Here is a 24,915-nt window from a genome sequence, read left to right as displayed (position 1 = left end):
GGGATGATTATTTTAGTGCATAAGAACTTGCAGCTCAGTAATTCTGCTTTCTCAGTATGAAAGATCTATGATTGTGTCAATACGTGTAAATTAAAGAATGATGAGGAACATTCCCAGGCAGTAGGACACTAAAATCTACGCTACAGAGCTCTTCCAACATTCCCCAGTACAACTTAAATGTGGTGAGACAACCCTTGCTTTAATATTTCAAGGTTAAATGAATTTGTTATGCTGTCAGCAAGCTACTCTTTGCCAGCTGGCCTCAGCATCATGGAATGTTCCCAAGTGCATTTTAATTGACTAGTATAAATGCAGCCTAGGAGTTTAAGTAACTAGTAATACTCCTAGTCACATAGTGAGCAGAACGGGTCTTCTATCCTCTAATAATGAAGAACTTTCCCCTTCCCAAAGCTCTTGTGTTTCCCAGGTCTTTATTTTGGATTGCATAATGATTGTTTTTCCCATGTAATAAAGCAGAGCAGAGATTACTCCCATAAAATCTTCTCTACCAAGCAGCACAAAATCTAATGCAATGTTAACCCATGAAAGAAGACTATTTTACCAATTACACACTTTTTCAACCAAAAAAAAAAAATCATTCCTGCTTTTATTCACACTTCTATTCAGCAGAGTTCTAGATATATAATGAACATTATAAAAAGATATAAAAATAATAGCACATTAACTTAAAGCAGTCTGGGACAGTAGTAGCCTTGTAAGTATTGGCAAGATCTAAGGGTTGATTTTGCTTTCTGTCCACGTCTTTCAAACAGTGAGCCAGTCTTTCATGTTTGTGCTGATCCATTAGCATTGCTGAAATGACATACTTTCTGTTCAGAACCAAAGAAGAGTTCATCATACTTAAAGATAGACTGGGGATTCCGTATAATTTAATTTCCTCAAATCAGTAGTATTAATGCCTCTGTCTAATGTTTGGAAAATTTTTTGTTTTTAATCTTCCCTCCCGGAAGGGAAATACCAAATTTTAACATCTGGAAGACCTCATTATCTTGACACAAACTTTTAGAGTTGCTGGAGGTATTCACTGAAAACTGCTTGGCAGAAAAATCCATTCCAAAGAGGAAAAGTGTGCAAAAAGCTCCAGAAAGTCTGTTCAGAATTATTTGTTATTGGAAGTCTTCAGGTAAAAACATCCTGTGTGCCTCCCTCTCCAGCTTCAGTCAATTTATTCCTCATTCATTTGCATCAAGCAAGTAAGGAGATCCAGTCTTTGGCAGCCAAAGAGGGCTCTGGCAATTTTTCCAACTGTAGCACCTTTGGAGCCTTCCCTCATTTCCCACTTACGCAGCATTTGGTAAACTTTTTCTTTTAGTCCATCCCGTTCATAGTCGTGATCAATTTCATCAATTTCAGAGTTGCTGAAGCCTAGTTTACGGGCACAGTGCTTCCACTGCTTAGCTAGCTTTTCTCTCACTAGATTCAGCTGTTTCTCAGTCAGGACAGTATTATTGTCTGAAGAAGGAAAAAAAAAAAGTATAAGAAAATAGCATTATTTAACATTCCTTCTGCTCCCCACGCTACTTCAGTCGTCCTTTCCAAAGTGTTTGCAATATCTTGAGGTAGGACTTCGGTGACAGGATCAAAAGTGGAGGCAATACTAGCTAATTACCACAAAAGAAACTCCAAGTGGGAACACACGTGTTCACAAGTCAGTTGGTGGACTTGCTTTTTTTTCTGAGTCTACCTTAGTTTATCATTTAAACACCTGTGAAATTCAGAGCTCTTTCCTAAAGTCCTTGTATAGCTGACTGATGTCTATATGTGATGTCTTTTATATTCTGGGACTCTTTACTTTGTTTACTTAGGAATAAAAGGGTAGCTTAATCCAATATTGACAAGACAAATAAGGTTCACAGTATTCCAGAACAGTATTGGCACAGATCTGTAAATATTTCAAGTACTGTGCAAAAAAGGAGTCACAGACTAAGTTGTACTGTTCTCACATTGTCCAAACCCAATGATTCTCAGAGATAACTGCGTGAGGATCATACACCAAAGCTAGGGAGGTACATCTTACCAAATATACCCGTTGATTCATAGTATAAGTAAGATGCTCCTGTAGCAACAGGAGAAGTGCTGATGTGTTGATTCTGCTCTTCAATCTTCATGTGATTGTGGGATCCAATTTGAATTCCGGAGCTGTTAGTTATGTTGTACATGACTGAATCTTCTGTATAAGGAAATTAATACAGTTTTATAAACATCTGTATATAAATCAAAAATTCAAGTACTGCATGAAGGGTAAGGATGAAGATTTTGATAATCAAGGGAGTGATTAAATTCTTGTATTGTATTTAACATAGGAATTGTGGAATTGTTTGAGTTGGAAGGGACCCTTAAAAGTCATCTAGTCAAGCTCCTCTGCAAAGTACTGGCAATCATGAACACGTTTTCATGTACTGTGACACAGCTGTGCTTTACTGAAAGCCAGTGTTACTGCATCCCACAGCAAAATGCCCTAGACAAAGGACAGGACAGGTTTAAGGCAGCTGAGCTCTGGAGACCTGTACTCCAAGGAAGGCTGATCAGCACAATCCTTATGTTTTACATTAAAGATGACGATGTCCTTGATCAAGCAAATATAAATGTGCAGATATGTAATTGTAGAGACAGGAATATTACATGGTAACATTGCTAACTTCTGCTATATTTAAGGATATAAAGCAATTACATGAATTATTTCAAGATGCTGAAGCTTTTTTCCTCACTGATTGTGATGCAATGCATATATTGTTGGCTATCAAGACAGATAAAGGCTACAGCTACATTTACCTCTGGTTATTGGAGGTGCAGGAGGATAATATGTGAAAGTTCCCCTTGTGAAAGAGGCAGAAACCTTGATACCTAAACAGAGGGGAAATGCTACAAGTATTATGCAAATTTAAAAAAGAAAAATCTATAAGTACTGCAGTTATTTGTACTTAAATATGAAAAGACAAGAAGCTTTTAATTGACAGGACTTTATCTCCTTGAATTACTCTAGAGCAGTTACCCTTATCGTGGTTTTGCTTGGAAATAAATAGCCTTCATGATCCTTGGATCCCAGTGAGGACAGCAGGATTCCATGTGGGTGTTGAACACCTGGCTAGCAGACAGCAATGCAGGATCACAGTGTAGTCACAGATATTACTGCCACCCATCACATATTCAAATTTGAAAATTCCAAACCAAGAAAGCTGCCAAGCACACTGCTACTATTTACTGCTGAGACTGGTTGTGGTTTGTGAGTGTGTTAGCTGTAGCAAAAGCGTGGGATGCCACTGCATCTTCTGTTGGTAGCAGCCACGTCCTGCAGAGATGGAACTTCCTGTTGGGCACAGTAATGGATCTGGATGTGCTCAGATGAGCTCTGACAGCTTGTGATGGGGCAGTGAGAGACTGGGTTATAGTCTCCAAATAAAACAATGGAAGAACTGCAGTGCAGGTATTCTGCAGCTGTCTGGTACCTGCCATGACATTGTATGTTGCCCCCCTACTATAACTGCTTTTACTTTTTTGGTCTCTTTATAATAGTGATACTGACAGTTCTAATTCCTGCCTTCTGACATGACAGCTCTTAGACTCATTTCAGTGCATAAACTCATAAACAGTTACAGCTTCTGCATAAATAATTGAGCAGAATAACAACTTTGTGGCATTCTGCCTGTAAGAAGCTGTGTGTCCTCAATTTATTATTACTACTTTTTTTTCCCGAGAAGATCTAAAATAGAATGCCACACTAAAAATCTTCTGTAACTAGTAGGAGAAGACTGTTGTGTACAATACTTCCTTTAGTTCCTGGAAGTTGTATCTTAACTGCTGCTGGTTACTGACAGCTTATTTCTGCTTGCTATTGACACTCACTGTTCTCTTTGTTTTCTCCATACCTTTCTATCCCACAGTTCACTACAAACAGTAAGAGAACCTCTCTGTTAGCACTGATCTCTGGAGAAACCAGTTAAGAGCTTTAGCTCCTTGTTAGCTCCCTGAACTCATGAATTTCTTAACTTGCTGCAAATCAAGCTTAAATACCTATTTTCTGAAATGCTACACATCATGAGAGAAGTTCCATTTTTGCATGCACAACCTGTGATGTGAATGTTACATTCTGTGAGTCAAAAATACTCCTTAGCTTTCCAGGCGTGGTTACTAACAGCTCTTAGTTTTGTTAGCTGCTGCGGTATATCCATTGTCTGCTATTATTAAGGCTGCTTTGTTTTTAGAGGAAAAAACATTCTCAGAAACACAAGAGTTGGGAGGAGGAGGAATCTTACCTGTATCCATGTCTGCATTCTTTTGTTGCTGGTTTATGCTGCTCTGTGCCCCCAGGTTTGGGCGAGATTCCGGCACCGGAGTTTTGCTTAGGCTAAAGGCACTGGTTGAGCAGGGATCATAGAGATCTTCTGTGTTTCCTGTTAGGAGGCTGTTAACATTTGGCCCATAAAAATGATCGAAATTTCCCCATGTTGGCATTGCAGCTCGTTTTGGCAAAAACCAAGGGTTAGTGTTTGACCCCATATTTTCAGCTTTGTGATAATGTTCACTCCGCTGAGAAACAGAAGGCAGCTTTGCAAATGGATCGTTGGCAACTTTTTGTCTCCTTTCTCTCTCTCTCATTTCAGGGGTGTATGGTGGAACTACTGATTTATCCATCCGGCTGCCAAATGCATGGTAGTCGTATTCGCGTTCCAGTTTTCTTTCTAGATTGTCAGAGGATGTAAACGAAGTCTCACAGCTCTCAACAGGCTGGTTCTCAGGGCAGGCAGCAAACAAGGCTTCGTTAATCTGACCCTGAGAGCTGTGTAGAGAATTAGGTTGATCTGAAAGAGAAAAAAATGAAGTATTTGAAATATATTCTATTGCAAGAACATAGCTAGTGGTGGCATTAGATTCTATTCATTTATTTTTAATATTATGGTAACTTATAAAAGTGTAGCATCACTTCCAGCATAAGATGTTTTTCCCTTTCTGGGAAGTATCACAGAACTATGTCTAGGAAGGTGGTGTCTAAGCTTGTTGTTATTCTGCTGATATCAACACCACGTTCTTAGTCACTGAAACAACAGGTTCCCAGCAGCATGTGTAGGGTCTGATTTACTACTGAGTCTTGACTGCATTAACTGAGTTCAATCATTTAATAAGAGCAGAGTATGACAAGATGGAAAATAGAACTCACTATAATTGGTGTTATTTAATTCAACACTTTGTCATTAAAATTCAGTAAAATTCTGTGACTTTGTCATTAAAGTAATATCTGCAAAAAATTATGCAGAAATCCTGTCTGGATATTTCAGGATTAATCCTTTCTATTTTGTCTGGTTTATTCTTCATTGTCTCAAATACCTTTTCGCAAGTAACACTTAGAGACAGAACAGTCTGTCATCTTTGAAACTAGTTCTCTCTATCAAAGGAAGTACCAAATTAGACTGAATTATAATTTAGATCATGCTGCAACATTCTGGGGAAACTGAACCAACCAACCAACCTGACTTTGTCAGGATGTCAAGATCGTATCTTTCTGCAGCCTAGTTTGACAATAAAACCTTTTTATCCTTAAAAGCACAAAAGCATCTGTAATCTCTAGTCTTAGGTTATTATTTTTGCTAGGGAAATGTAACTATACTAATGTAAAAATACAGCAATAGGCCTGCCTTACTAAGTCCAATAGTTCCACTAAAGAACTGTTATGGCTAACGTAGCTTTGGTGAGGGTTTATCAGTTGCCTGTTACAGTTCCAAGCTACTTGTTTAATACAATCTTTATAATGGTGTGGGCATAGTCAGCGGGATTTGATTTCTACTGAATTTTAGATTGTTTGTAAGTCAGTGTTGGAAATAGGATCTCATTTCCTTTGCTGTTAAGATGCTTTGGTAAAACAATTCCAGCTGTGCTACTACAAGAACAACTACATTGTAACATACTGATGTGACAGCTCCATAAAACATGCAACTCATCCAGGGTTTAAAATATGAGAGAAAGGGGAGAAGACTCATGTATTACTGCTCTTCTGGTAGATTATGGGCAGCAAGATCCCAAAATACTGTAATGTGTTTGTTTTCTTATTAATAATTTTGCGTCCTGGTTTGTAACAAAGGCTGGAGTGGGGAAAAAGGAAAGTTTGTGGAGTTGAAGTTGACAGGACAAGCATTAAGTTTGTCGGTGTGACCAAAAGGGTGGGAAGGAATATCAACTATGTAAAGCAGTTATCAAATTGACTACTGAAAAATCTAGTATAGAAAAAACTGTTGGCATGGAAGAGGAAAGCGCAAGGCTGAAATAAAATGGGTTTGAACTGTAGATGCTGGAAAAATTTAGTGAGCTTGGGAGCAAATTTAGTTTTTTCAGTGATTAAAATTCTCTGTGAAGTACTGAATAATTGAGTCTCTCCATAGCAACTTAATGGTAACATTACTCGCTTTGTACATGGGCAACCTTTATCTGTAGCAGAGTAAATGCTGTGCTAGGTAAGTGACGTGGAACACTTACCTATTTGGCCATTACTGGTATCTACCACTACAGCATCTATTTGAAGGGATTTCATCCTCTGCAGCAACTCTTCTGACTCGGGCCACATTTCCTACATGTAAGAGAAGAACATACGATCAAGTTATAGGTAAAAGCTTAACAAAAGGAAGTGCCTGTAGAATAGAAACACATCCTCACAGTGATGTCCCCTGGGCAAACAGATCCCATGAATCTGTTGGAAGAAATCCCCTTACAGAGGGCAGAGCCTTGCAGAAAATATCCACTGCTTTGCTACAGATGGGCAAAATGTTATCTTCTGTGAAAGAAGGAAGAACTGTAATGCCACTGTAGTATGAAATACCAGCTTGGCCAGAGAACCTTTAACTAAATGAGTATAAGCTTAATCTTTACGTAGTGATAGATTTCATAATTAATGCCTCCCCTATGGTCCTCACAAAGAAGCTGATAACTGTGAGCTAGATGAGCATACGGTGACTTGAAAACTAGTTGAATAACTGGACCCAGCGGGTAGTGACCGATACTTAGAATTCTAGTTGGAGGCTGGTAACTATCAGTGTACCCCAAGGGCCATCACTGAGTCCAATCCTGTTCAACATCTCCATTAACGATACAGAGGGACATCAACGGGGTGGAGAGATGAGCTAACAGGAACCTCACAAAGGTCAATGAAGGGGGATGTTAAGTTCTGCACCAGAGGAGGAATAACTCCGTGCACTAATATATGCTGGGGGCTGACTGGCTGGAAAGCAGCTCTGCAGAAAAGGACCTGGGAGACCTGATGGATGCCAAATTGAATGCGAACTTGCAATACATCCTTGCAGTGAAGAAGGCTGATGGTGTCCTGGTGCATTTGGAGGACTGTAGGTCAAGGGAGGTGATCCCTCCCCTCTACTCAAGATTGGTGAGGCCACACCTGAAGTGCTGTGTTCAGTTCTGAGCCCCTGCAGTACAAGAGCCAACAGAAAGGGTGCAGATAAGACAACTAAGGGAGTGGAGCATATTTCTTGTGAGAGAGGCTGAAAGAGCTGAGACTGTTTCGACTGGAGATAAGAAGGATCAGAGGAGATCATGTCAGCATGTATAAGCATCTGATAGCATGGTGTAAAGAAGACACTCTTTCCAGTGGTGCCCAGTGACGGGACAAGAGGTGCTGGGAACAAATGAAACCACAGGAGGTTCTGAGAGTGGCAGTATAGGGTTTTTCTGCTTTTTTTTTTTTTATGGTTAGGTTTTTAATTTTTAAATTTTAAAAAATATTTTTAAACTGTTTAGGTGACCAAGCAGTGGCAGTTTGCTCAAATGGACAAAAGCTGCCTGAACGTGGATCTGGGCAGCCTGCGATAGGTGTTCTTGGCTAAACAGAGGGTTGGAGCAGATGATCTCCACACCTCCCTTCCAATCTCAACCATTCTGTGATCCTGCAGCCCTTTTAGTTAGGGGGCTGTAAACTCTTGCGTCCACAATTGCTAGTGCTGAGGCAACAAAGGCTTTGCCTGAGCCCTCTAACTCATGTTCCTAATGAAGCTGTCCTAGCAGTTTACCATCCTTACTTGCCTGGATGCTGTATTCACACTCTGTGCCCCTCACCTGTGTGGTCTGATATGAAGGGATGCTTTTCTTCCTGAGAAAGGAACAGACATATCCCATTTTCTAAATAGTTCTTTAGTCCCTATGATTATTTGGGGCTGCTATCATAACATGGACCTTTGGAGTTCATATCAGAAGTTAGTTCAGTTCTCACTGATAGCTGTCACGACAAATGAATAAATTAATACTACAAAAAGATTCTGTCATCAGCCAATACTCCAGAAGTTTTCATTCTCGTATTATTTTTCACTCCTGAGATCATTCTTTGTATCATAAGCTGTAAAACCTAAACCTCAAGTCAGAAAAGGAAGAGAAACCAACTTACGCACTAGGAAAAAATAACTGATTTCAGATAAAAATGGGAACTATTCTTGCTGCTGTTGTGTAGCTCCTGCTCTCAAACATGCTGAGAATTTACAGGCATTAAAGAAAAAAGCAACGTAGCATGAATTCAGAGTTTTTTATACTTACTTTAAATCATATTCTGACACTTCTGAATCTCTGGGGAATAATATTTTATTGAGTGAGATATTCTGGACACGATAGAAGCTTTTCTGAAGTACTGTGTTATCACAGTCATTCATATCAGGGTCATTCAGGTTACAGTGGGCCTTGGGATGTGTCTTGTCCCACATCCGGCCCAGAACAGGACTGTCCATGGGGCTGGACCAGGTACCCCAGGGCTTTGTCTGTCTGCATCCTGGAACCTCTAAGGTAGGTGACCGGACAGCTGCCGTGGGCAGCTTGCTCTATTGCTGTCTGTCCTTGTGGGGCTATTCTTGTTTTACCTTATGCTCACTGTCTCTCATCTTCCTTTTTCTGTGTGCTGCCGTGAAAGAGCTTGGCTCCAACTTCTCAATAAACCTTTCAAAGGTAGGAACAGACTACTGCTTTTACATCTTTCCCAAACCATCTCCTGTTCAGGCTGAGTAAGCCCCAGTCTTTGCAGCAGTGCTGCTCCCCAGCCAGCACTGAGGCCACATGCTGTTTCTCCCCTCATGCAGCATATTGCATTTGGGTTTTTTTGGAGTTCTGTAAGGTTTCTGTCATCCCAATCTCCCAGCCTGCTCTGGGCACCCTTGACCATAATGGTACTTATTCATCCCCATAGTTTGTCATCTGCATGTCTTATGAGATCATACTCCATCACTCCTTTGGTCACTGATCAAGGTGTAAATCAGGACATGTCCCAGTATAGCAGATCCCTGCATTATTCTAATCCAGGTGAAGTAGGGCCCATTAACCACTACCCTCTAAGGCCATTCAATCTGTTCTTAACCCATCTGGCTGTCTACCCATCCAGATGGTAACTTCTGAACCTGGACGCAGGAATATTTTGGGAGACAGCATTGAAAAGCTTCCTGAAGCTGAGGTAAATGACGTACGCTGTCTTCCCCTCATTCACAAATCCATCCATTTTTACACTGTAGGAAATCAGGTTGGTTAGATCAGAGTTGGGCAGAATCTGGCAGTACCTGGGGACGTGGCACGGCATGGTTGGGAAGCTGACACTTTAATATTAGGAAATAATAGTTAACGAATTACTCACTTCCATCTTCTTCAGATCATCTTCAATATTTTTTTCTAGATTTTGGTAGTAAAAGGGCATGTACTTATTACTAACTTCTGCAAAAAAAAAAAAAAAAAGAGAGAATTAGATGAAGATGGTTTTCAATAGAAAATCAGTAGTACATGCTGTTAACAACCTTGATGCACAAGAATTCAATCAAGATTTCATATCAAGTCAGAAATAGCAATGAAAAAATTAAACACGCATTGGAGTCTATGTTCACATGACTTGTTTAGCCTTAGTGTAGTTAAAAACAAGGTTATTTCTATGGATTTTTTTGGCCATCTTATTCCTTGTTAGGAGAAAAGTGATTGGTGGCTGAAGTAACTTCCCTTGGCTGCCAAAATAAGTAAGATGCATTTAACTGCATTCAGGTATTGGATAAACAGCTACCCTACTTCTACTAAAGATGGAATTACTCAAAGAATCTACAAACATCACTGCAGGTTAAATATAGAAATAGCAGATTTGTTTCTCCCTGTCTATTTGCTTCTCGTGAATATGGATTCTGCTGTATATGAAGCTCTAGGTGCTTCTGCATAATTCCCTGAGCATATAGTTTTTCTTTTTTGGGACTGCTGTTGTGACAGAGAGAAAAGGCAAAGGGAAATGAGAAATACTGGCTTATGTATGTTTATGTATATGTTATGTATGGCTTATGTATATTTGATGATTGCTCTTATTTCCCCCCCCTCCCCTCCCCACCTTCTATCAGACCACTCAGTCAACTTTTTGTAACTTCAGTTGCTTTGGATTCTGACCACGTAAAAGGATGATCAGTAACAAACTGCTGCATTGCTAATGGAAGGCTAATCAGCTTTTGATGCAGGTTTTGATAGGATATTATGTCAGTTGTACCCAAGATGTATTATGTTCCTTCACACCAGCTTTTCTGAAGCCTTTGGAGAAGGAGGATCATACAACATTGAAGAAAAAATTACAGCATGTACAAAGTGTTTTGTCTCCATCCGGTCTATTCTACTCCATCTGCTGTTCTTTCTCAAAGCTGTAACTGTTGGACGGGATGCTATTTGTAGTCAGTGTATGGAGAACAGGTTTTACTGGGCATCTGAGTTGGTCACTTTATTTTCTAATTGAGAATTAATAAGAAGGACTTCATGTTTGCTGCACTGCTAATTACTGATGGACACAGAACAAAAATAATCCCATGTAATGCCTTACCTGCGAAGGTCGGCCGATCCTCTGCCTTCTGCTCCCAGCATTGTTTCATTAAGTCAATAATTTCCTTTGGACATTCCTCAATGATTTCTTCTACGTCTGGTCTGTTTCCACGAATGATTCCAAAGTAAATATGGGCTTCATTTATACAATCTGAAAAATTAAAATTTCACATCAGATTCTGATCCCAGGTTTTTCTCTCTCCCAAAGTCACATCTTCGTAGGCAAAAAGGAACAGCTGAAGCAACAGCCTGTGTATTTGTGCGTATATAAATGAAGATTTCAAAGAAAGAAGTCTGAGTTATAGATACAAACTTGAGAGATTTCTGAAGCTGAATCCAGTTCCCTAACTTCTGTATATTAGAGAGTTCAGATAAGTGAATGCTTTTATGCATGTGTGCCATGTGAGGGTGACATATCTAGATTTGTAGAACCTGAATCTCAGTTACGCTCTGTGCTAGCTCAGAACACAAAGACAGTCACATAGGCAGTGTGCAAACAGTTAGCAGAACAAAACAAACATGCAAAATGATAAACGTTGCTCTGGAATTCCACGGTCTGCTCCCACTTTTCCACATGTATGCATGTTAAGAGATCAGCATTACACAGCTGAGGAACAGTAACTGGCTGCATGAACAGTCCTGTCAAAAGAGAAATGCTGGTATGTTTAGCCCATGTCAGGAATCAGCATACATGAGAGATTCCACGCTGGCCTGCCCAAGGCTTGTCTAATTTCTGCCGCTGAGTGTAGGTTTACATGTGTTCTGTATGTCCAAACCTGGCCCTTTGCCTGTATTTCAAGTGCCACCGAAAAGTGCACTGTGTTCCTGACATTTCAAAGGAATGATGCAGTCAATGCCAGTAAGTGGCCATGAGATGTAAAAACAGGGGCTATACTTGGGCACAGGCAGCATAACCCACTATTCTTAACTTTGTAACTTGAAATGCTTAGCGTTTACAACTTAATCTTGTAACCTAATGTTTTTTCCAAATAACTTACTCTCATATGGCTCTTTGTTAGCAAAAATTGCCCAAATTACAATGCCAAAGCTGTAAATATCTGATTTCTCCACAGGTTTTACGTTAACATCATCTAAGTGCTCTGGGGCCATATAGAAAAGGGTCCCGGCGTTGTTCTGGGAAGCGCTCTTGATTTTCTTCTGTCTGCTGGTCTCTTCTGTGGTCAGCCGGCTCCAGTTCTTAAAGGAAGCAACACCAAGATCTGCAATCTATTAAAAAAAAACCCCAAAAATGTCAGAGCTAGTGCTGTGGTGAAAAGGAGGTAAGGAAGTAATTCATGCAGTGCTCGATGTTGTAACATTAGCTGGTACAAACTGCAAAAATGTAACTAAAGGAAAGGGGGGGAAAATGTTTGCTATTTTATCTTTTCTTCCCTCCCCAATAAAATATTACTGCCAACTGGAAACCTAATTATTAGCTTAAGATCAGGTGGAGCAATGGTACAGTGCAAGGGGAAAAACATTCTGTTTTGCTCATAGTGATAATCTTGTTTGAGATATGCTTTGCTGTACTCACAGCATAACAGAAGATCCACAAAAGCAGCAGCTAAGATTCAGGAATAATCTATGAGAAGCATGTACATCACCACCTCCCCCTTTCCATTTAGAATCCATCTAACTCAACCCCCCCTTACTCCTTTCTACAAAAAAGGAGAGGAATTAGATCCAAAGTGATACAATGCATGTGCTGTAAGAGACATGGAAAAAGGACAGCATGAAAAAAGTAAAAGCCAGAGTGTCTGGGTACTGTGCACTGAAACGTGACATTACTGAAAGCCTAGGGCGCTGTTTTACAACAACGAGACTAATGGCTGATGGTGAGCAAAGTAATTTTACCCTCCTTTTCTCACAGACTCCTCCTGTGTGCTCTCTTGGCTTATTCTGGTCCTGTACTGGCAGGGCACGTAGTGCTGGGCTCAACTGGCTTGCGGAACCAAGTGCTCCCTGACAGAAGGGTGGCCAGAAAGGCAAAATGTAATCTGATTGGTTTGGCTTCCTGAATTATACTGGGGACAGGGTGGCCAAAGTCCAGGAATTCAACAGGAGAGGAAAAACGAAAGAAAGTGGGACTACCTCACTTGGCCACAGGAAGCTGTGAACTCAGCTAGTTGCGTAACCCAATCACTTCAGATACAACTGGAGTGACACACTGCTTCACTTCTAACTCTTCTCCTGCTGCCTCTACCTAGCTTACTGTTCCTCTTTAGTTTCTAAAGCTTTCAGTTAAATTCAGAGGAGATATATTCAAGGAGGAAGAAATTCTAAGTTAAGACCTGCTGAGGACTTAGGTCCAAGTTCATGTCTAAAAGTGAGAGGAGGTCTCATGTGGCGGAGGAAAACCTGATAAAAAATCCTCCTGCATTATTTTATTTTAACAGCTATTATTTATGATGTGCTTTTTCCCTTTACAAATATTGGCAATGTTAAACGCATCTGAACAGACAGATCATTTATAGCTGCCTTGCATGAGACTTTTGGTCGGACTGCTAAGTCTGATCTGATTCTGAATTTCATCCTGAGCTCCAGTTCGGTTTGTCATACAGTGTGATAACAATCTGATTTGTGCCTGGCTGTATAAGCAGTCTGAAACCCCCCAAATCATCCAATTAACCTAAAATGGATAATGAGGTGGTGGGTTTGTTGTGGATTTTTTGTTTTGGTAACAAAGAAACAACAATACAAGCTTATCTCTCTTTTCTGCAAGCTGCTCATACTGCACTATGACTTGCTACTATCTTAATCTTGTCAAATTATTTCTCATTAATTTATGTGTGAGAAGTATCAAGTGCCAGAGTTTTCTTCACAACATTCTATCACTAGTTTCCTATTGTAATGAGTTGATTATCTCAGTAACTCACCTTGACCACAACAACTGATGAGGACTGCTGCAAATTCTACTCGGGTTTATTGAGCAGTGGGCTCTATCTGCATACGTCTCGATCCAAAAGCCCTCTGAAGCTAATAGAAGGACTTTGGAACAGGTTTATAAATCATTCTCTGAAGTAGTCTCCTGCTGCTTTTTCTTTTTTGTAGCTGCTGGCTGTCATTTAAAAATGATGACTAAGGGGAAAAAAAGAGGGAGACAACAGAGGAGAAGATGAAAAGGAGAAGAAGAAAAAAGAGTTAGAGGCAGGATGAGAAATTCCAGCAACAAAGGACAAAAGACATGATCCTTCAGATACTTTTTGATTCAAATTATGTGTGCTGAAGTTCTTTTTTCTTTCAAGCTGTTTCATTATTCACTAATTCTCACTACTATTGCTCAGTTTTTAATAGCTGTAGGGATATTTTTTTCACAGATGGGGGCAGATTATGCAAATCTCAGGTGCAGAGCTTGTGTAGGTCACTGCTAATATCGTCCTAGCGATAGCTCAGTGAAACACAGAAGAGTTCATCTACCCATCAGGAATACCATCTGAACGCAGACGCACTGTGGTCTGTGATGCAAATTATCAGCATTCTCCATTCTCACTTTAACACGCACCTTAATGTGGAAGTCTTTATCCACAAGGATGTTTTCTGGTTTTAGGTCTTTGTGCACTAAGCCTTGCCCGTGTAGATAAAGCATTCCTTCTATGATCTCCAGGATGAAACGCCCTTTCACTGACAGAGGTATTGGGAGCTGAAATGAATGAAAGCCATATGTCAAAGAATGCCATTACAACCATCAATAAGAAACAGTATTTAACCAAGTTTGTTTCTTAGTCCTATGAATGCCTCTGCTCAAGACAGGGTATGAAATGAACTGAAGGTCCTTCCTGAATCTAAATTATTCTGTTATGGTATTTTTTGAGTCACTCCATACTTACAAAAGCACCTTTTTTAAGAAAATTCTTCAGATATTTTTACAAACATACTCCATTAACTCTGAACCTACAACTGTGGTCTGTACCTCTGCAATGCACAGGGAAGCCAAAGCTGTATTCTGCTTTTATAACCTGCCATCTCTAGAGCAGGCAGGGTGCTGCTGGCCCTTTAACACAGAAAAGAGAATCAGAAACTAAAAGGACTGCATCCTCTGCAGATGGCAGTAACATCTTGTCCCTCTCAATCATCATCCGAAAAGAGCAGCAAGGGATGAAGCAATTCACTGCTCACTTTTTGGAGCACTTTCATCATGTTGCCCCGGTGCACATACTCCATCACAAGTGAGTAGTTTCCATCTTCCAAAATTACACCTAGTAGTTTTACCACACGGTCGTGCTGCAGATTGCGCATAATCCTGCCTTCTTCAAGGAGGGAAGCATTACATCTGCAAAAAAAGCAATTACTCTGAATGTGGGCTAGGAAAAAACACAGGAATGAAAACACTGTTGATTGATCATGACAATGATAGCCAAACATCAACCTCCCCAGAGCTGCTGGAAGATGAACCATTTCTTCTCTTTGTTTTGAACTGGTACAGTGGATTTACTATGGAGTCTACCCACATACTGGATGCTGATAACATTTACTATGGATGATGGGTTTAGAGTGAACTCGAAGTCTGGTCACCTGGGCCATAATCCAACTCACCAGTAGTCAGGGTGTGCAGACAGGAGCTCACGATTAGAGAAGGAAGGTATCCATGCACTTAGATATAAGTAGGGATGGTATTTTGCTATTACCCCCGTTAAGTCACAGGCAAATGGAAGCAAGAACAGCTTGAGACTCTATTGCTCGCTAATGCTTTCCTAGCCTGTGACTAAAAGGGAAACTGCTTTCTCCCTCTGTCTTCCTCTCCAGTACTAGAGAAAGTAGTTGTTTTGTTTGCTTTAAGCTCACTTAGCTTAAGACTTTTGATTCAAGACTTTTAAGGAATAAAAAACTTAAACAGCCTGGACAATGAGACTGAAAAGAAACAAAACCAGAAACAAAGCTGGCAAGCTTGTCGTTTTTAAATGTTTGTCCCAGCCATCAGCGCAATCTGCAAACTACCAGAATCTCTTAATTCACTTTACACTGGCAAAATAAAATCAAATTTAATTAAATCAGTGAATTAAATCAGTGGGTTTAGCTCACAGTTCTTCTCAGAAGAGAGAGCTACATTCTTGGTATCATAACTGTAGGGCTGGAGTACTGCTGACAGTGTCTGTTTAGTTCCTAGTGGACATCTATATTGAAAACTGATCGGCAAGCTTGAAAATAACATGTCCTCTGAGTTCCTGCATCTGCTTAGGTGTGCAAGACTTAACAGTTCACAGCAGCACACACCTCTGAAAAAAAACCAAACCAGAATAACAAACCTGGGAACTTCCTGTACTGAGTTAGACCTGCAGAAAAGGTGGCTAATGAGGGAAAAGTGAAAATTTGAAGGAAAGCCGCTGGTGCTCGTTTTAAGAGTGGTTTCCCCCAGCATCTCTAGAATCCAAAGATCTTAAATTACTAACTTTTCTTTAGATTTATCTCCATTGAGTTTGGAGGACTCGTTAAACTGAAAGAATACATCTTCAACTTACTCAGTGCGCTGGGGTCCTGTATACACTGTTTTTAATACTACGTATCCATATATCCTGTGAAGGCATAACGAAATTTTTCCATATCCTCCAGCATCTAATTGTTGTTTGTCTATCAAATCCTCTGTGCTCATGTGGATGTCATCCAGTGACATGTTTGCAGGCTTTGTGGCTTAGCAATAAAAAGGAAATGAAGTCTTCCTATAGGAAAGAGAAAAAGAAAGTGTCATTATTCAGCATTTAGCTGTTCCACTAAGTAAGCTTCTACGTAAGGAGAGGGACACTGGCATATATACTCTTATAACTCCTCTGAACTAGCTGCATTTCAAAGGGCCAAACTGAAGATACTGCTGTTCTCTTGTAGGATGAGACCTTAAGATCACAAGTGATGTATTCTATCAATCCATTACAGTTATATTAAAGTGATGTTAAACTGTTTCCTCGCCTGATTGCTGCAAATCACTGTTAATAATATGTGTTCCTATCCATATAATATGTAGTGGATTGGTACTGTCCTTGTACCTCATGCTTCGCTTGCAAAAACTGAGAACCTGAAAAACCAAGGGCCACAGTTCCAAGGGCAGGTTGTGCATAGCAATTCTGAGAGGCAATTTATTTTCTATATTGCTTGAATGTAGGTCTACCAGGTGCCTATATACTTATATAACTCTAAGATACATCTTAAGCATCTTTGCAAATTCAGCTTTCAAGAGTTTGCTTGAAGTTTAAAATAAAGGGAAGTTTTCTCTGGATGATGAGAGAACCCAGCTTCTGTAGAAAACTCCTTTTCACAGCTGCCTCAATTTAAGGAGACAAACACTGGCAAGGACTGTGGTGGTGGGGATATAGGCAACGCTCTCTTGTCCCCATCCCTTGCAGTAACTCCTGAATAAAACAACAACAACAAAAAAGACTGAGAACTTGGGAGAGCCTTGCAATGGGTAGGCGAGTCACCCCAGTGAATACCCTAACCATTTTAAGCTTCTGATAAAGCTGCAGTACTCTCTTGCCTGACGTGTCTCTCAGGAGGTAATCATGTTATGTCATGTAAAGGAAAAGCTTTCTAATAAAAGGCAAAGTCCAAGAGACCAGAAGGGTTGCACAGTTGTGGTTTCTTCTGGGTGGCTGTGACAGCTATAACAGAGACACTGTCAGCAGCAATAGATTAGTTTATTCAGGACCTTCAGGAAGAGAGATGATAATGTGCAGATCCGGAAACCGGCTGATGGTTTCTATACTGACAAGCCAAAATAGGGAAGATTAAAGCATAATAACTTTCTGTATTCTGTAAAATACAGAAAACAACAGTTCCTTCCCTGTACATGTATATGCTATGATCTGTTGTCATACAGACAACAGGAAATCCTTCTTACAGTTGAAGCAGTTTGCTCTTCTCAGAGTTTTTTTCTTTGGCTTTCCTAGACTTGAAAGAATGCTGATTGTGTTTTGTTGGAGTGCTAGCCTGCCTAGAAAGCACAGGCACCTTGTGCTGCTGGAAATCCCCGCTGCTGCTCTTGTCTCCTTGGAAGTTCCCAGTGATGGTCTTATGGCTTCCTTGGTGTAGTTGGTGAGATGCTGCTGATGGGTATAGGTGTCCAGAGTACAAAGGCCTGAATTCAGTCATGAGACTTTAACATCAGGCTGGATGTGGCTCTGGGCAGCCTGGTCTGGTGGTTGGCAACCCTGCACATAGCAGGGGGGTTGAAACTCGATGATCACTGTGGTCCTTTTCAACCCTGGCCATTCTGTGATTGTGATGCATAGTGAATTATGCATGCTAACGGTAACATCACATCTAAGTAGGAAGTGCTCACGCAAGAATTGCACGTACTGCTCTTCTGAACACACATTACATACATAGGTGTGTATTATTTAAAGACTACTTATTTCAGTATGCTACCTAATGAGGTACTGGCTGTTGTTACCTGGGAGTGTCAGATAATGCAGAAATCAAGGAGGAAGGCTCAGGTCCATTCAAAGCTTTTTGAGATACATGGCGGTTCAGACGTGTCCTTAGCACCTGTGATACAGCAATACATACATTAAGTGTCTGTGATTGAGAGAAAAGACGTTTTGTGGTTCAGCTCAGCCTAGCCTTACAGAGGCCAACTCTACTTCTTGCAGGCAGTTTGTATCCTATAAAGTCACTCTCACCAGTACAGCTGGTCGATTACAAAACACATTATTCCCAACATACTTCTCTGAGCGTCTATATTGAGGAAGGAAAGAAGCAGACAGTAAGGACACGCAGAGTGCTCTGGTAAAAGAGCAGAGGGACACGGGGAAGGGCGGAGCAGAGAGGGTCTGCGGGACGCTTTCCAGCAGTACAACGGTATCACGTCGCTTTATAAGCGCTCACAAAGACGCGCATCCCTCCGCAGGACACAGCACGGGCAGCCCGGCTGTCAGGACCCGGGCTTTGGTTCCGGCCTACTTTTCGCCGGCCGGCAGCGCGTCCTCCTTGGGCTCCTGCTGGCGGCTTCCTGCCCGCCGGCCCCGCTCGTGCCGCCTCCCCGCTCTCTCACCGTTCCCGCGTGCCGCACACCGCGCCGCGCCTCGCCTCTCTGGGGCCGTCAGTCTGGCGGGCACCGAGGCCGGCCCGGGAGCCGCGAGCCGACGGCGGCGTCGCCGCAAGATGGGGGCGGCGCAGGGCTTTCGGTTTCGGTGGAGCGGCCGGCTTCCTGGCCCGCTCTGCCCCGCTCCGTCCAGCCTTACCGTGGCTGCGGGCTCCGTCCTGTGGCCTCGCCGGCCCCTGCCGAGCCCCGCGGCCCGGCGGCAGAGGTCTCGCCGCGCCCCGCCGCTGCGCCTGCTCGGAAGTGGAGGAGGAGGCGGCTCGGGCTGCGGCTGTCGCTCCTCCGTCGGCTCTTGCGTAGGGTAACCGGGACTGCGCGAAAGTCACACACCCTGCGACGGGAAGCGGCGGCGCGGCGCTCCGGGCGCGGGCCTGGAGGGGCAGGGATGCGGCTGATAACGCAGACGTTGCAGAAACGCGTTTCTTTGCTGCGGCGGGCAGCAAAGGGCAGCGTGGTGTGGAGGAAGCGTGGCTCAGCTGCAGAAATACATAACCTAGAAGGACCGGCAGAAAGCATCCAGTCCATTCAGCTCGGTAAAGGTCACGTGTCTGTCCCCGTCCCCCACCCTCACCCCGCCCGCGTCTGTCAAACTTGCTTGTCATACTAACAGCAAGAAAGACTGCACAACTTCTTAACGCATTCTATTATTTTCATTAGGAAAGCTGTTCTAAAATACAACAGGCTAATGTAGCATCTTTACATAAGACCAATCCCCAAATCACAGTTTGTTCAGTGAATAACTGCCTTTTCCATTCTAGGGAATTCTTGCGCTCTTCACAGTGCTGAGTAGGTGCCGCAGAGTTCAGGGCTCGGCACCAACAGAGCAGCAGCAGCAGGTCCACGTGGGAGGTAATAGCAGCCCACAGTTTATGTTTAAGGGAGGGGGTCTTTCTGCAGCTGGAGTTCAAGCTCTAGAAATGTGACGAAGTGTCCCAGTAAGGGATCCAGTAGCCTGTTCCCGTTTCCTGGTGGAAGCTGAGGGCCAAGGCTGTTGTATATCCAAAAGAAACACAATGGCCAGGGTAGAATTGTTTAATTCTGTGCTAAACCCCACAGTGAGTTTCCTTGATAAGGTTCCTTTGCTGTGAAGGACTTCTGAGGCTATGTTTGTGTCAGTCCCATGCTTCTCTTGCAAACAAAATAATCATACTTCCTTTAGTATTGTAAAACCTTTGAGGTTTTACAATGGTGTGTAATGCTGGCATATCCTGGAACTCTGGCCCTCTGCAAATACAGAAATCAACCTTTATTCCCCTCTGTGGTTGTCATCAAGGAATCTGATTTTTTTAAACCACCGGTGCATCCTTATTTGCCCTTTCAGAGAAAGAGGCAGTCTGACTTGTGCCTTCTGTTTCTCCTTAAATATCTTTATGGATGATCTGACACCAAGCTGGGAGGGAGTGTTGATCTGCCTGAGGGTAGGAAGGCCCTACAGAGGGATCTGGGTAGGCTGGATTGATGGGGTGAGGCCAATTGTTCAGCAGGACCAAGTGCTGTGTCTTGCACTTTAATTGCAGCAACCCCATGCATTGTTACAGGCGTGGTGCAGAGTGACTGGAAGGCTGCGCATCAGAAGCAGACCTGGAGGAGTTCAAGAAATGTGCAGATGTGACACTGAGAGACATGGTTAGTGGGCATGCTTGTGATGGATCGGCAGTTGGACTTGATGATCTTAGAGGTCTTTTCAACATTAATGATCTACGATTCTGCTCTATAATTCTGCTGGCCAGCGTGTTCCTCCACAAGAGACAGGAGGCTCATAACTGGCTGCTTTCTGTAAAGTGTCTCTTTGGAAAGAGAGGTGGGAAATGGTGCGTGGAGAGGCAGAACAACCTTGGTGGTAACATGGTCGCTTCAAGGCTGAAGTTTCCTCCTTGGGCCTGAAAACAGTTTTCTACACTTTGTTAGACAAACAAACAGCTTCTTTTCAGTAAATCTCCACAAAATGCTGAGTCCAACTGTTACTGCTCTAAATAATAATAAATAATAATTATAATCAATAATGATGATGATGGCTAGTGCATCGCTGTTACCAACTGATTCTGGATTGACTAGAATGGAAACAGTCATGGGTGTTTAATGCTCTGGCAGCTCTGAACAGAAGGGCTGTTAACACCTGTAGTAATTCAGAGGCCTAGGGCAGTCATGGTGAGATGGCAAATTAAGTTTAATGTAATTTGAGGACAGGTGTTTCTTGGTTATCCCTATTATGAAGTGTTGTAAAGAAGGCTGTACTGAAACCTACAGTCCAGAGATTCTGAGATGGTGTAGCAATGAAACAAAGCAAAAATTAGTTCAGTCATATCTCAGAACTGTGGGGAAGTCATGCACTTTTGGCTTTCTGTTGCAATGCCAGGCATTATGAAAATCATTTGACAGCATTTTGTTGTTGGGTTTCTTTGATGCTCTTTGTTTTTGTTTTTCTGCTTCTTCGGAGCTTTGCATTACGTCCGTGGCTGAAAATAGGAAGTAAGATGCCTAAATCTCTAACAATTGTGTGGTTGAAAACCTTTCAGTATTAGTAGTAATTTACCAGTGAGCCCTGGACAAAAAAAAAGACAGAAATTAACATTTCTTTGTTGGTTCTCAGCAGCTCAGTGTTGCCTGTTCTGACAGCCCTTCTTAAAATGAATAGGGAAAATGAACTGATCCAGAAATGCAATCTGAAGTCACACAGAAATCTCTTAATTGTCACTGAGAAGAAAGGAAGGCTATCCCGCAATGGGCAATAACCTCAATACTATTTTTTAAGGCTTTTCACAATAATGTTTTTATATGAGCAAAAATGTTAAATTGTGGTATTAATGAAAATAAAATAAACTCACAGGCACTGCTGCACCGCTGAAAAATGGTGGGGGCTGATAAACAAGAAGCATCAGAACACCAAAGTGCTTTACTGAGGTTACCTGGAACAGTTACCCATCTTGGGAATCTCAAAAATGAAATGAGATCACAATAAGTTTGTGCTGTATAGGGAAAGGGACTTCTTAACGGAAAACTGAATTTCCTTCCTTTCTGCTTGTGACTGTGGTTAGCTGCCAGGTAGCTGCTCAGAGGCCCTTTCTTTTCTGTGTCTCATGTGCATTAGGGGCTGTGTAGGGACCGGCACTCAGGTGGGATGTGGGTCTGATGGCGCCGTGGCTGCAGGCTCCATGGGGAGCAGCAGGGAGGAGCGATCCCTCACACTGAATGTTCCCAGCTCTGGAGTCAATGCTGAGAGGTTAATTCTGGGCTCAGCACCCTGCCCGGACGCTGTACAGAGGGATGATCGGTGGACAATACCCTAAGGGTATTTGTCTGTAATCTTTCTGTAATCTACCTTTTAATCTAAAGCTAAAGCATTATCTGGTCTAATTGATCCCACTGCTGTCCAACAGCTGTCAAGATATTATGTTGTACAGTTGATTTTACAGGGAGAGACTGTGATATTTAGATACCTTTGGCCCACCAGTTCTACAAAAACTATTGAATTTCTCTGATGCCATAGAGGGTAGAGGAGGAAGAAGCTGCAGCACTGTGCAGCAGTCAGCACTGAGGGCCGTATCCCCTAAGGGAGCACACAAGTAGAATGTGATGCCCCTTGAGATGTGGGACTGCTGTTGTGACTGAATGCAGCCACAGTTTCCTGTTGTAATTAAGTTAGAACTTCCACAATCCTCCTTGGATGCTGAGGTGTGGCCCAGCAGCAGCTGTAAGTGTAGAGAATAGTAAGAGGATTTACTTTCCCTTGGGCTTTATATTGAGTTCCAGTAAAGGCATTACCTTTGCTTTCCACATCCCACTGGAGTAAACTGTACTTGCAGATGTGGCAGTCTGCTTTTTGAAAAAAGGTGGTTAGTCCTTGTTTTTTTTCCCATGTCAGATATTAGCAAAAAAATGTTCTCATTTCATCAAGGGCAATTGAGAATTCAGTAACAGCTGTGAAGTGCTTTGGCTGCACAATCCTAGAGAAAAAACAGGCTTTCTTCTGTAGTCATGGCACCCACTTGGCAGAAAGCTGTATCCCCTGTCTCCCCTGCATCCCCTCCAGTTGCAGCCACCCAAACTGAGCTCTCAGGGGAGCATGTAACCACCCAGGGTGTGCTCCAGCTTCCTGTGAGTCAGGTGGCAGCAGCATTTTCTTTCAGCCTTCTGGTAGCAGGGAGCAATAGTGACAGGAACGACAGACCCAGCTGATCCACATGTGGCTCCAAGGCTGGTATCACTGACACAATTTTGTGTTTCTAGATCATGGGATGGTCTACATGACACCAGGCCTGCTGGCATCTAGTGGGATGCACCTTTCTCATGGCATTTTTGTACAAGAGTTACTGGGGCTGATCAGTAGAACTTTAATGCAGATTCCAGGGGAAAAGGAATAAAACCAGACAAGCAAATAAGGGAGATGTTGTGGTAGGAGTCTGCTATGTGCCATCCAGTCAGGACAATGATAGCAATGAATTATTCTTTAAGAATCATAGAATCATAGAATGGTTTGGGTTGGAAGGGACCTTTAAGATCATCTACTTCCAATTCCCTGCTATAGGCAGGGACACCTCTCACTAGACCAGGTTGCTTAAAGCCTCATCCAGCCTGGCCTAGAAAGCCTCAGGGAGGGGCATTCACTGCCTCGCTGGGCAACCTGTTCCAGTGTCTCACCACCCTCACAGTAAAGAATTTCTTCCTGATATCTAGTCTAAATCTACTCTCTTCCAGTTTAAAGCCATTTCCCCTTTCCTGTCTCTACATGCCCTTATAAAAAGTCCCTCCCAGCTTTCCTGTATGCCCCTTCAGGTACTGGAATGCTGCTATGTGGTCTCCTTGGAGCCTTCTCTTCTGCAGACTGAACAGCCCCAACTCTCTCAGCCTGATTACTAAGAGAACTAAAGAGATACCTCTGGATCAGCTGCTCTTGTCCTTAGGGGTGACAACTTGCTGCTGCAAACAAGTACAGGACATTCATCCTTTACTTTGATGATAACTTCTTGGTACAAAGAGAACTAAGGAATGTGCTCCTCTTTTAAATAGAGGGTTTATATGGGTGAAGTTGCCATCTAGATCATAGTGACTGGGAAGTTGTTGGTTTAAAATCTTTGTTAGGAGGCAAACTACCACCAAAACTTCAACCCTGAATGTAGGGAGAGCAGATTTCAGGCTGCTCAGGAAACTAATGAACAAGGTCTCCTGGGAAACTGCTTTTGAAGGAACTGGCAAGTGTTGCTCTTCCCCAATATTTGTAGGCAAAGATTGTTTTAGACTTTTTTTACTTTTTGATTTTTGTAACTAAGGCTGGAATAGTTCTCAGTTATCTGTGTAGTGACTCACCTAATTTAAAAGGAAACATCATAATCTTCTAGCTTCATTTTTAAGTATATGAATCCCCTCAGAATGATGAGACTGTCTGGCACAGAAACTTCAGATTACCATGAGCTTCAATTATTTTCTTTTGTTTTGTGTATGTAGGGTCTTGAGGCTTTAGTATATGTATTAATATATTAAGATTTTTCTTTAAAAAATGAAATTGTGTATGAATTATGCTTGGTATTTATTATTGGCTGCTCCTTTCCAGCAGAATCTCTTTGCAACTTGTATATTGGAGCAGGCAACCAACCTCTAGTGAGATTGTTCCAGGAATGAAACATTTAAAGCAAAGAGGGAACTACTGAAAACTGTGAGGTTTTTGAAACCTGGCTTAAAAGCACCTTAAGGGCATTTTGATTTTTCTAGGCTACGAGCCTTCCTGGTAATATAAATCAGATGGGGATCTACTTATTTGTCCGTGTCTTTCTGACATTGCAAATGTCTTCACCTGCTGTAATAGAATATAAAATAAAGGAAAATTGTTATGATTTTTTGGAAAAAATTGTCAGAGAACAAGTCCAGTGCTGCCTAAACATGTGTGGGATAGGAGGATCAGCTACGAGAACATGAAAATCTAGACTAAATGAGCAGGAAAGCACATTGCCCTTATACCCTTCTCCCCAGTCTGAGACAGAGCTGAAGTTACCTAGCTCTAGCTGGCTCTGACAAAGTCAGTGTAGTTTTGATAGGACTGTATTTAGCCTCTAGTGATACAGCGGAGCAAC

General features: G+C 42.0%; 1 protein-coding gene and 1 long non-coding RNA gene across 5 annotated transcripts; one reads left to right on the top strand and one right to left on the bottom strand.

Moving 5' to 3' along the window:
• Window positions 1–416: 416 nt before the first annotated feature.
• RIPK1 (receptor interacting serine/threonine kinase 1) lies at window positions 417–19,386 on the bottom strand. Of its 4 annotated transcripts, none has more exons than XM_042839703.1 (13): window positions 19,181–19,386; window positions 18,203–18,297; window positions 16,281–16,478; window positions 14,941–15,094; window positions 14,327–14,464; window positions 11,823–12,051; window positions 10,826–10,975; window positions 9,623–9,699; window positions 6,487–6,577; window positions 4,275–4,820; window positions 2,794–2,865; window positions 2,039–2,191; window positions 417–1,473 (listed from the first exon to the last, which is right to left on the bottom strand). In XM_042839703.1, exons 3-13 carry the CDS (start codon window positions 16,430–16,432, stop codon window positions 1,187–1,189), a joined length of 2,049 nt encoding a protein of 682 aa, XP_042695637.1. In that variant the 5' UTR covers window positions 16,433–16,478; window positions 18,203–18,297; window positions 19,181–19,386; the 3' UTR covers window positions 417–1,186. The 4 variants fall into 4 exon arrangements, with proteins under 4 accessions (XP_042695637.1, XP_042695635.1, XP_042695636.1 ...); XM_042839701.1 differs by lacking the exon at window positions 19,181–19,386 and adding an exon at window positions 18,993–19,093; XM_042839702.1 differs by lacking the exon at window positions 19,181–19,386 and adding an exon at window positions 18,803–18,875.
• LOC122171863 lies at window positions 19,075–21,624 on the top strand. The gene is made up of 3 exons (XR_006172112.1): window positions 19,075–19,383; window positions 19,609–19,699; window positions 20,389–21,624. It is a non-coding gene; the product is annotated as an uncharacterized LOC122171863 (long non-coding RNA).
• Window positions 21,625–24,915: the final 3,291 nt, after the last annotated feature.

The sequence above is a fragment of the Centrocercus urophasianus genome, unplaced genomic scaffold, assembly GCF_019232065.1.
Source record: "Centrocercus urophasianus isolate 14NV4802_14NV808 unplaced genomic scaffold, USGS_Curo_1.0 seq_11, whole genome shotgun sequence".
NCBI classification, from domain to species: Eukaryota; Metazoa; Chordata; class Aves; order Galliformes; family Phasianidae; genus Centrocercus; species Centrocercus urophasianus.
This window is presented reverse-complemented; position numbering and strand designations above follow the sequence as displayed.